Below are 12,073 nucleotides of genomic sequence, written 5' to 3' on the forward strand. Positions count from 1 at the left end.
CACAATGTGTGTGTGTGTGTGTATGTGTGTGTATATATGTGTGTGAACCTTATATATGCCTCTGACTTCACTTTTCTCCACTTTACTACAGAACTTCAACAGGAAGAGGATGGAGCATGAACGTGTGGCGGATGAGCTAAACAAAATGAGTAAGAACTTTTCTGTTCAGAGTCAGTAACATGTTGTTGTGACTGAGAGTTTATGTTGTTTCACTAAAGCTCTGTATAATTTAATATTTGAAAATATGTTTTTATTATATTGTAAGCATGAAGTAAGATTTTGGTTTGGTCCAACTCTTCATCATCAGATTGAACAGTTTCAGTCTTTTCTGGATTCCTGTGTCTAAATTTCATTTATTTCTATATGCCCCACCCTGCTGGTTACAAAGTCACAATTAAAGCTTTCAACTGGTGAACAACATCAGGGGGCTTTTATTGTGAAGTAGCCAGTGATTATTAAAATGTGTCTATGAAAGAAAACAACAGTGATATTGAGGGTGAGGCATCAGTGTTGCACAAAGACAAAGAGACTGACGGTGGGAGAGTCTCTGTCTTCGGACCAACGTGTTTAGTCTCAAAACAAATGCTGTTTTACTATTTATTTAAACATTTTCATGAGGCAATCAGGGCATCATGATAGTTTCTTTGAAACAAACTCACCAGGAACTGATAGTGAAAACATCCTGTTTTCTTCAGATATTCTTTCAGCACATTGAACACCATGTTTACAGGTTAACTAAATGTTTTTCTAGTAGAACCTGGGCCCCCCTCTCTTCCCAGTAAGACATGAAGAATATTTTTGACCATCCTTCATACTGAATGATGCTCAGTGTTAATGATTAATTAATAATATAATAACAATAATTAATTCTCCTCACTATCTCCATTAATCACTCATATTCTTTTCAGCTCTGAATGAACCATGGAGGACAATATCTTGGGGGTGAGTCACTGAACTATGTGTGGACACTCTGGGTGTGTGTTTTTTTTGGGGGGGCTTTTGTGCCTAACTTATAGTACAGTGGAGACTGACAGGAAAGGGGGTAGAGAGAGGGGAATGACATGCAGGAAAGAGTTCAGGAGTCGAACCGGCAACTGCCTGCCAAGACCATCTTGCGCTCATGTGGTACGCGCCCTAACCACTTGACTACTGGGCCGCCCAACTCTGGGTGTGTTTTAGGAACTGGACACCTGACTCAGAGACAATGTCCACACAGTTAAAAATGTAAAGTCCTCTAGCTTACATCATGATGATGTCATGAAAGTCAAACACATTTTCTCCACAGTTTTACAGATGTCTCTTCTGTAATGGAGGTCAATGGGAAAAGTGATTATTGGGCCACAGGGATTTTTGTTGGATAAGTGACCACAGGGGAACACTGCCAGTGAGGCTGAGTGGTGGCACTGAGTGTGTCCAGCTCTCTATTATACTTCCATGTTTGTGACACTGTCCTGCATGTGTCTGCTGTTTAACATAAAGGACTCTCTCTGAATCTTGTGGTACAATTTGAAGTCTCCGCTAATTGAAAAACTGTAGGTAAATGTTAGCAGCAGTAGCTAACAACCTAGCTTGTTAAATCCACTTTACTTTCTTACCTTCAGAGTTTCTGAATTAGACTGTGTAAAGTAGCTATAGATGATCGCTAATGTTAGCTAGTTTCTAGCTTTAGCCTTGTTAGTTGTAACTTAAGGTTAAGGCTTAAGGAGGTTTTTTCCTCCTTTGGGGGTGGGGGGTCCAAGTCTTAATCAGGGGTGTCAGAGCCCCCCCTCCCAATTCCCAGCGATAATTTGAACCCTGCTCAGAGTCTCCTCATGTTATTCTGAGCTGCAGTGATGAAGAGGAGAGTCACAGCTTCATCATTGTCAGGATCCTGTGGATAAAAGAATCTGTGTTCAGTTCAGATGAAGCTCTAATAGTTCTGATGGAGTTATTTAGTGATAAACTCTCCTCTGTTTGTTAGAAGCTCTGTTTTAAAACCAGAGTGGACACATGGAATGACTCCAACAGCAGAACATCCACTGATCCATACAAACATCTACTGATCTTTATTATTAGACATTATTCTCCACTCTTTTGTCCCTGTCAGGATCCTGTAGACATGATGACTCAGGTTTTCCAGGTATCCGATTGGTCAGTAGTTTAGCTGTTGACATGTTTTGATCTGATCCTCTGAAGTTAACCTGCTCCAGAGCAGGTTAGGAGTTCAGCATCAGTTACCATGGTGATTGACCTTAGTAACAAGTGAACCCCATCGTAAGACTGAAAAACTTACCTCGGTGACCTCACATCCAGCTTCATAGTACAGGGTAGTACAGGTTAGTGCAGGTGTGTTATGTGTCAAAATTCTATGACTGAATTAAACCAAACCAACAGGTCCAATGTTTCTTCTCTTGTTTGTTGATTTATTGATGCTTGAACCTAAAAGAGATCTGTTACAATTGTAACAGGTTTATAATCTCATTAAAAATCACATGTATTTTTTAACAGAGACAAACAGAGGGACCTTCAGTATGTTCAGGAGTACAAACCTGAGAATGGAAACGTCTCACATCTCAGAGTTCTTCTGTACGGACCCGTCGGAGCTGGAAAGTCTACCTTCATCAACTCTGTCAGCAACGTCCTCCGGGGCAGGATGACTATTCCTGCTTTGGCCAGTGCAACCACCTCTGACAAGAGTTTCACCATAAGAGTAAGAACTTTCGATTTGTGTCTCAGCAGAAATAAATAAACCCTGATGAAGAGCTGTGCGCAGCAGCAGACGTCTGATTAACCTTCAGCTAGAAGTTCATGAGTTCACACACCAATCAGCCACAATGTTAAAACTGGTAATTGCTTTTCATGTTGGTTTTAATTTGTGACTGGTTAAGTGTAAATGAACAACATATCCTCATTATTTAAATATTAAATGTCACAATGACGTTTCTTTCAAAACAGTTTGGTTGGATATAAATGTGTCGATTAGCCTCTGTTTCTGGACCAACATCACCGTCTCTTCTTTACTCATTTTATCAACAGGAGCAAGATAAATACTCAGAGAAAAAGTGCAGGAATTATAGATAAAAGCTTAAATGTCAGTGCTTCTGCTAGGACCAGGACCAGATGTTCAGGCATGTACAACGTGGAGGTCCAGCAAGCTGACTCCTCACAGCTGCTGTGAGAAGCCAAATTACACTCACCTACAGACACGTACACAGACAGCAGCTGGCACACACACACAGATACATAGTTGTTTTCATTTACACTTATTTATACTTCCACTGCAGCAGGGTAGCCTTTGGAACACAGTAGTGTAGTGTCTCCACAGACATCATGTCAAAACCAGAGCGTCACATGCACCTTTTGATGAGCCGCTCACACAGTTCCTCAGGATGGATCACAGGTTCACATGAGTCATTGCTGTGTTGTCGTATTCAACAGCGTCTCACTTCTCATATGCATCCATGTCTCAGTGCATCCAGAAAGTATTCACAGCACTTCACTTTTTTCACATTTTGTTATGTTACAGCCTTATTCCAAAATGGATTAAATTCATTTTTTACCTCAACTTGATTGGAGTCCACCTGTGGTAAATTCAGTTGATTGGATATGATTTGGAAAGGCACACACCTGTCTATTAAGGTCCCACAGTTGACAGTGCATGTCAGAGCACAAACCAAGCCATAAAGTCCAAGGAATTGTCTGTAGACCTCCAAGACAGGATTGGCACAGATCTGGGGAAGGGTACAGAAAAATTTCTGCAGCATTGAAGGTCCCAATGAGCACAGTATCATCCGTACATGGAAGAAGTTTGGAACCACCAGGACTCTTCCTAGAGCTGGCCGCCTGGCCAATCTGAGCGATCGGGCCTGAAGGACCTTAGTCAGGGAGGTGACCAAGAACCCAATGGTCACTCTGATAGTGCTCCAGCGTTGCTCTGTGGAGAGAGGAGAACCTTCCAGAAGAACAACCATTTCTGCAGCACTCCACCAATCAGGCCTGTATGGTAGAGTGGCCAGACAGAAGCCACTCCTCAGTAAAAGGCACATGACAGCCCGTCTGGAGTTCACCAAAAGGCACCTGAAGGTCTCTCAGACCATGAGAAACAAAATTCTCTGGTCTGATGAAACAAAGATTGAACTCTTTGGCCTGAATGCCAAGCGTCATGTCTGGAGGAAAGCAGGCACCGTTCATCACCTGGCCAATACCATCCCTACAGTGAAGCATGGTGGTGGCAGCATCATGCTATGGGGATGTTTTTCGGCAGCAGGAACTGGGAGACTAGTCAGGGTCGAGGGAAAGATGAATGCAGCAATGTACAGAGACATCCTTGATGATAACCTGCTCCAGAATGCTCTGGACCTCAGACTGGGGCAAAGGTTCATCTTCCAACAGGACAACAACCCTAAGCACACGGCCAAGATAACAAAGGAGTGGCTTCGGGACAACTCTGTGAATGTCCTTGAGCGGCCCAGCCAGAGCCCAGACTTGATCTCTGGAGAGATCTGAAAATAGCTGTGCACCAACGCTCCCCATCCAACCTGATGGAGCTTGAGAGGTTCTGCAAAGAAGAATGGGAGAAACTGCCCAAACATAGGTGTGCCAAGCTTGTAGCATCATACTCAAAAAGACTTGAGGCTGTAATTGCTGCCAAAGGTGCTTCAACAAAGTATTGAGCAAAGGCTATGAATACTTATGTACATGTGATTTTTTTTTGTTTTTTATTTTTAATAAATTTGCAAAAATTTCAAGCAAACCTTTTTCACTTTGTCATTATGGGGTATTGTGTGTAGAATTTTGAGGTAAAAAATGAATTTAATCCATTTTGGACTAAGGCTGTAACATAACAAAATGTGGAAAAAGTGAAGCGCTGTGAATACTTTCTGGATGCACTGTATGTTTTCTGTGGTGAGACTCTCTCTCATCCCTCTTGTTTCTTCAAAACATCAATGTTGTCAGTCATCTGCAATAGAATGAGCAGCACTGAGCCTCACATTTATCAGACCTATGTAACACGCTGGAAAGAACACACCAACACATACACCAGAACATACAGGAATATAATAACTAGTAACACCATGGAAACAACACTGTGTTTCATTCGTCACTGTACAGTGTTTGATGAAGAGGTGATTACCAGACAGCCTCAACTGAAGGTGAGTCAGAGCCTGGATAAAACTGTATCATCTGTGTAAAATGGAGGTTGAAATAGGAAGATTGAAGTTATATAATGTAAAGTATAAAGGGCAGAGAATCGAGCTCCGTGGAGCCTCAGTTCCATCAACAACAGTCTGAGGTCAGGCAGGTGCAGGTGACGGTTCTATTTACTGCATGATCAGAATATATTGCAATCATCTGCTGAATCCAATATGAAGCATCAGACACAAAGCAACACATTTAAATTCAAATACATTCGTAAAAAGTGCCAACATGACAAGTTTTCAGAAGACATATCCACATTGTTCTGATCATTGATTTTATTTATTTCAAGTTTGTTACAGAGAAATCAGGTTTTCTTTCTGACAGTTTGGTTCTAAATACTACAATAGCAGCGCAACCTGAGCTGGTGCAGGAGGTAGAGTGGAACCAACTAGATGTAGTTGGACTCACAAAGTGAGAAAAGTCGCTTTGGATAAAAGCATCTGCTAAATGACTAAATGTAATGTAATGGACTCACCTACACACAGCATGGGCTCTGGAACCAGACTCCTGGAGAGGGGCTGGACTCTCTCCTTTTCCAGAGTTGCTCAGGGTTAAAGTGAAACTGATGTTTGCAAAGAAAACACTGTAGAGCCAAACTATCATTAAACCAGCATTTAATCTGTGTGTGTGTGTGTGTGTGTGTGTGTGTGTTACAGTATGAAACTCATAAATTTAGAAAAGGAAAAGGAAACCCAAAGACCTTTTACCCTTTGGTCTTCAATGACATGATGGGCCTGGAGGAGAGGTTGAAGGAGGGGTCAGACCGTGGAGTTCATCCTGACGACATCAAACTGGCCATGAAGGGACATGTGAGGGAACGTTACAAGGTACAACTGTTACTTCATTCAATGAAAGCTATGCAGATTTGCTATCAGGTTTACATCAGAAATCTTCAGAGGGATGCAGTGGAATATTTCTTACAATACTTACAATCTCAGTTGCTCTTAGGTGCAGATGAATTCAAGAAACACTGTATTTGTCCCCAGGGGACAATTTAAAGGCACACAGAGTAGTATACCAAAAGGATTCTACACATTATAAAGACAGTGACACAAAAACACACAAAAACACACATAAAAATACAGTTCATTGCAACTGAAACTGTAACGGCCATTACCGGTCAAGGCAGACGGCCGCCCACCCTGAGCCTGGTTCTGTTGGAGGTTTCTTCCTGTTAAAAGGGAGTTTTTCCTCCCCCCGTCGCCAAGAGCTTGCTCTTTGTGGGAACTGTTGGGTTTTTCTCTGTAACAAAGTAAGGTCTTGACCTTACCCTGTAAAGTGCCTTTAGATAATGTATATTATGATTTGGCGCTATACAAATTAAATTTTGTTGAAATTGAATTGAATTGGTTGGAGACATACCTTAAAGGAGGTTGATGGTACAGTCGTAGGGAGGGGTTGGATCAAGCTGTGGATAACTGCAAATGACAGATAACTGTGGCATGTTGACCAGGTGAGTGATGGTTACCTGGCTGCTCTGTCACTGCGCAGAGAAGTGAGCTGACATGGCTGCTGGGCCAGAGGCTCCCGACTGATACCCAGCTGAGTGTCGTCCACCGGAGTCAACAAACACAGAATCTCTACACAATTATCTGAGCATGAAGTATGATCTTCATTATACTGATCTTCTGACTCCACCTGTGAACAGGAAGCTTTATATCTGTTGTGGTTTAGTGTTTAATGAACCTGAGAGGTGTAACCCTCAGTGCTCCTGCTGCTCGTCTGCTGCCTTCATTCAGGTCTTATGAGCACATGTCCTACAGTTCTGAGTTACAGCTTCAAACCTGAAGTGAGGCTCTGTTAATTCTGGTTCTTGTTCTGAATTGAAGCAGGTTAGTGTTTCGACTCACGTCATCATTCAACACTGTTTTCCAGTTCTACCCAGGGTCTCCACTGTCAGAGCATGATCCAGGTTACAACCCATCACCCACTCCAGACGACAGAGTCCACATTCTGGTTTGTGTGATTTCTGCAAACTCAGCAGAAATCAAGAACTCAGTTCTGCAGAAGATGCGGGCCATCAGAGAGACAGCCAGTGACCTGGGTAAGAGCACAGACGGCCATCAATCATTGACTGGGAAACACAGTTTACAGACACAGAGTTTACCCACAGTGTTTATGAAAGAGGATTTGTCGGGTTTACAGTCACTCATCAGCTCAATAACTCTATGAAATGTAGATTAAATGTGTGTGACATATTGCAGCAGCTACTTGAATGACTGTGACTTTGTTCCTCTAATGAATGTGGTCTGTCATCACCATCCCTGCACACAGACAGTCTCAGTCCAGACTTTTCTGGTCTGTGGTTCCCTGATGGTGGAACCAGCTCCTGAAGTCTATCAGGGGCAGTGGTGTCCCTCTCTATCTTCAAGACCCTGTTGAAGACTCCTCTCTTCAGAGAACATCTCCTCTCCTAACTCCTCTAACACCCTCACATGTCTAACATTGAAGTCATTTTTCAAAAGAAACTGACAAAAATCACCTTGTTGTTTTTGTGTCGTCAGACAAAATAAGTCAATTCGGAAATGTCACTTGGGACTTTAGGTTGTACTGACAAGAGTTTGACCCTGACCATTTTAAAAGACAAACATTAATCATTTGAAGGGTAAAAAATCTCAGCAGGTGAATCGGTAATGGAAATAATGTCAGCTTCAGCCCTCCTGAAAACTGTTTCTGTATCTGCAGGAATTCCCCAGATGGCAATAGTGACCAATATTGACGCGCTCTGTGGTGAAATAGAGAAGGATCTGAAGAACGTCTACAAGAGCAGACACCTGAAGAAAAAGGTGAGTTTGTGACTGAGACTCAATTCAGTGATGTAAATGTTTTCTCTGTTTGAGCTCAGAGCTTGTCATGTTTCTAACTTCAGATGTCAGACTTCAGCTCAGCAGTAGGAATCCCAATGAACTGCATCTGTCCAGTGAAGAACTACAGCCACGAAATCCAGATCAGTGATGAGATGGACTCTCTGATCCTGAGTGCTCTGAGACTCATTATCGATTTTGGAGACGACTTCATCGACAAGATGTTCACCTGACCTACAGAGGAGTGAGGTCTGGATGTCCAGCTGCTAGTTTCTGTTTTATTGTCTGTGTTTGATGTCTGAAGTTCAGTCTGTCCTGTGTCACTGGAATATGTATATATACACATTACAGAGGTGTGAGGATAGTGACACCCGCACACCACATCTACATCTGTCTATATACCACACACATGAGAGAGACAGCTGCTGTGGAGGTACAGTACACAGCTGCTCAGTCCATCACTCTGCCTCTGACAGCAACACATTTACACTTCTCATTTCAAATTATCATCTCACATTATCATCTAATTGATGAAGTCATTTTTCATGTAAAAGCTCTGAACATTTCATTGGTTCTGTTCTTATTGAAATAATTGTATCCAATATTTTATTTACAGTTATTATAGTTTTTGTTCAGGCCAGATGTTGACTAACATGTTATTTCTGCCCTGAATATGACTGCATGACTACTGTGAACCACTGCTCTTCCATCACTTTTCTCATTTCGCATTTGAATTAAGAATTTGAGATATAGATGTTGACTGATATTGCATACCATGAAAAAAGTAAAGTGATGGACTTCAGAATGGGCCTGAGCCTGGGTGGCGGTGCGTTAAATGTTTGTCACAAGAAACTGTAGTTCTGTAGGACCTACGGATGAATTATTATGAATTTTTGAAGTTTAAAAGGTGAGAGTTTGGCATTTTAGATTTTTTTGTGATAAGCCACGCCCACTTTAATCAATCATTACCCAATTTCATGTGTGGACTGAAGAATGATGGTTGATCATATTACAACGCATTTCAAACCAATCAATGCAGCCAATTATGAGATATAAACTTTCCATCGTATCTATTTTCAAACAGCCTCTGAATACAGTTTGGGAGTAAATTATTTGTGCTTTGTACATTATCTGTGCATGTGTGTGTGTGTAAGGTCAATAAGATCATAGAACTTTAAAGTTTATGAATTAATAAATAGTGAGTGAGTTGGTTTATAATAACCTGATTGATAAATTATTCTAATGGCTTTCTTCTGCAACATGAAAATTGAATTTGTATTTGTTTAAGTGTTTCCCCATACCTCCACACAATATGTGATGTATGGTAATATGAGAAAACAGTATAATGCATGTAGTGATTTTTGATTTAAAGTGTGCTCAACTCTATGTAAAACTGCAACAGTTTTTGACAATTTAGACTTAACAATGTTTATGTGTGAATTCTATAATTACACCCAAATATTTATTTTTCTTTCTTTCTATTTCAATTTCTCTAATCCTGATTTCAACTTGATTTTTAATTAGTTGATTTCCAAGTTTGATGGATACTTAGTCTTACTTCTATTTAATGATAACTTGTTAATATCAAACCTTTATCATTTTCAATTCTCCCGCCACTGAATTTAGAAGCTGTTCCAAACTCTGCCTGGAGCATTATAGAGTTGTATCATCAGCAAATAAAAAAAATTGAATAATTTAGACACCCTGCAAATATCATTTATGTACAATATCAACAATTTGAATCCCAACGCTGAACCTTATGGAATCCTGCAAGTAACCTTCCTCAGATCAGAGTCTACATTATTTACAAGTACATATGGGTATCTGTCTTCAAGGTAGCTTCTTATCATGAATGTGCTTTTCCTTTAAGTCTGTATCACTCCAGTTTCCTCATTAATAAACCTTGATAAATGGTATCAAATGCTTTTTTAGATCAATAAACACACCCACGGTGTATTCTTTGTTGTCTATTGCTGTAGCTATCTCTTCTACTAGTTCCATCACTGCCATTGAAGTAGACCTATTTGCTCTAAAGCCATACTTATGGTCACTCAGTAGAGAATGTTTTTTGATAAAATTTTCAAGTCTATGCTCAAATAAATTCTCTAATATTTTCTGCTTCTTTAGTTCTGTGTCCACATGTTTTCTTAATGGACAGTTTTTTTTTCATAGATCTTACTAATTGTGGACATAAACACATCATAGGCTGTGTAGGTTGATTATCATTTGTATAAACCTCATTACAGTTTTGTTTCCATAAGTCCATCTTGAGGGCATCAATAGCTTCTGGTGTTCTATATCGAAATAACTTACAAATATTGTAACTATTTACATTTTTAATCTTGAAGAAATTTGGAAAAATTGCAGACTGGAAGTTGGTCACTTAGATCATTTATAAGTAATCCACCTGCCACTGTTACTTATTAACTTTCAATTTCATTTATGAATATGTTATCAGTGTAGCTGTGCAATTGTTATTCTACTTGGTTTAGTAATTACAGGAAATAAACTGTTACTATACATTATATTAAAGTTAAAGTTAAATAGTTAAAGTTAAATAGTTAAATAAAGTTAAGGGAAGTCTGTTGTCATTTTGCGACCATTTTGGTTTAATAGGTCAATACTGAAATGACCACAAACAGAACAGAAGAGAATATTTATTGTCATTACACAAAATTGTACAATGAAATTCCGTCTGACTTTCCCAATGTAGTAAAAAACATTTAAAGGCGTAAAAAAAACATTTAAAAGCCACAAGATCAACAACAAAAGCAAGACATCTCTATAAAAGTAAGAGCAGCAGCATTGCATCTTAAAAATAAATCAGCAAATAATAGCAGCGGTGGTCTGTTCAGCAACTAAAGTGCATGTAGCGCATGTATAACTGTGTGTTATGGTGGGAATGGGGCAATGGAGGCCACAGCTCTGGGGTAAAAGCTGTTTCTTAGTGTGTTGGTTTTTGATTTAATTGTCCTGAATCTCTTGCCAGATGGCATCATTTTAATGATGTAATGTCTTTGAAAATCCTGTTGGCTCTTTTCCTGAGTCTATTGGTGTAGATTGTGTCCAGTCCAGGGAGCTGAAACCTGATGATGCGTTGAGCTGCCTTCACTACATGATGAAGGTCATGGCGTTCAGCGGCTATGCAGCTGGCTTACTACACTGTAGCATTGTTCATCAGGATGGACTCAATTGTGCTCCTGTAGAAGTTCAAGAGAAGTTTTTGAGGTAGTTTGACCTGCTTCAGTGGTGCATTCTGGCCTTAGTTCTCTGGAAGTAAATGATCATCTCCTTGGTTTTGGAGGTGTTGAGAACCAGGTCATTGTCATCGCACCACTGAGTGAGATGATCCATCTCACACCTGTAAGCTGTCTCATCCTCCTCTGAGATCAGGCCCACTATGGTCACGTTGTCTGCAAATTTTATTATTGTGTTTGAAGAGTAAATGGAGATGCAGTCATGTGTGAATATTGTAAAGAGCATCGGGCTCAGCACATAGCCCTGGGGGATAGCAGTTCTGAGAGTGAGGGTGGAGGAGATGGTTTTGCCCACTCTCACTTGCTGTGGTCAGTCTGTAAGGAAGTCCATGACCCGTGAACACAGAGAGGAACTAATGCCCAAGGTGTGCAGTTTCGACACCAGCTTGTGGGGAACAGCTGTGTTAAATACGGAACTGAAGTCCACAAATAACATCTGCATTTGGGTGTTCGGCCTCTCCAGATGTGTCAGCGCAAGATGGAGGGCTGTTGTGATGGCATCCTCTGTGGACAGGTTGGTCCTGTAAGCAAACTGGTGCCTGTCCAGGTCAGGTGGGATCACAGTCTTAATGTGTGAAAGGACTAGCCTCTCAAAGCACTTCATGATTATAGGTGTTAATGCCACAGGACGATAGTCATTAGACTATCATGGAGATTTTGAGGCATGTTGGGAAAGCAGCTTGTCATAATGACAAGTTGAAAATGTTGGTAAAGACTCCTGTCAGCTGGTCAGCACAAACCTCTAAAACCTGCCTGGGCATCCCATCTGGGCCAGTTGCCTTACTTGCATTGACTCTCCTCAGGACAGTCCTTGCCTGATGTTGGTCTAAAACC

The 12,073-nt window shown here is 40.7% G+C and overlaps 1 protein-coding gene across 1 annotated transcript; it reads left to right on the plus strand.

Moving 5' to 3' along the window:
• Nucleotides 1-10,108, plus strand: LOC139614809 (interferon-induced protein 44-like). The gene is made up of 7 exons (XM_071472416.1): nucleotides 1-149; nucleotides 909-942; nucleotides 2,488-2,689; nucleotides 5,835-6,005; nucleotides 7,054-7,222; nucleotides 7,864-7,964; nucleotides 8,048-10,108. The coding sequence occupies exons 1-7, from the start codon at nucleotides 56-58 to the stop codon at nucleotides 8,213-8,215; spliced, it is 939 nt and encodes a 312-aa protein (XP_071328517.1). The 5' UTR covers nucleotides 1-55; the 3' UTR covers nucleotides 8,216-10,108.
• Nucleotides 10,109-12,073: the final 1,965 nt, after the last annotated feature.

This window comes from Trachinotus anak, unplaced genomic scaffold (genome assembly GCF_046630095.1).
Source record: "Trachinotus anak isolate AG129_WGS33_773 ecotype Australia unplaced genomic scaffold, CSIRO_AGI_Tana_v1 ptg000039l, whole genome shotgun sequence".
Lineage (NCBI taxonomy): Eukaryota > Metazoa > Chordata > Actinopteri > Carangiformes > Carangidae > Trachinotus > Trachinotus anak.

Bases quoted from the DNA above. Each gene is read 5' to 3' on its own strand.
- LOC139614809 (XM_071472416.1), top strand. From the start codon at position 56: ATGCCTCTGACTTCACTTTTCTCCACTTTACTACAGAACTTCAACAGG. The intron at 7,223-7,863 runs GTAAGAGCACAG...CTGTATCTGCAG, and splicing joins AGAGACAGCCAGTGACCTGG to GAATTCCCCAGATGGCAATA. The intron at 7,965-8,047 runs GTGAGTTTGTGA...TTCTAACTTCAG, and splicing joins GCAGACACCTGAAGAAAAAG to ATGTCAGACTTCAGCTCAGC.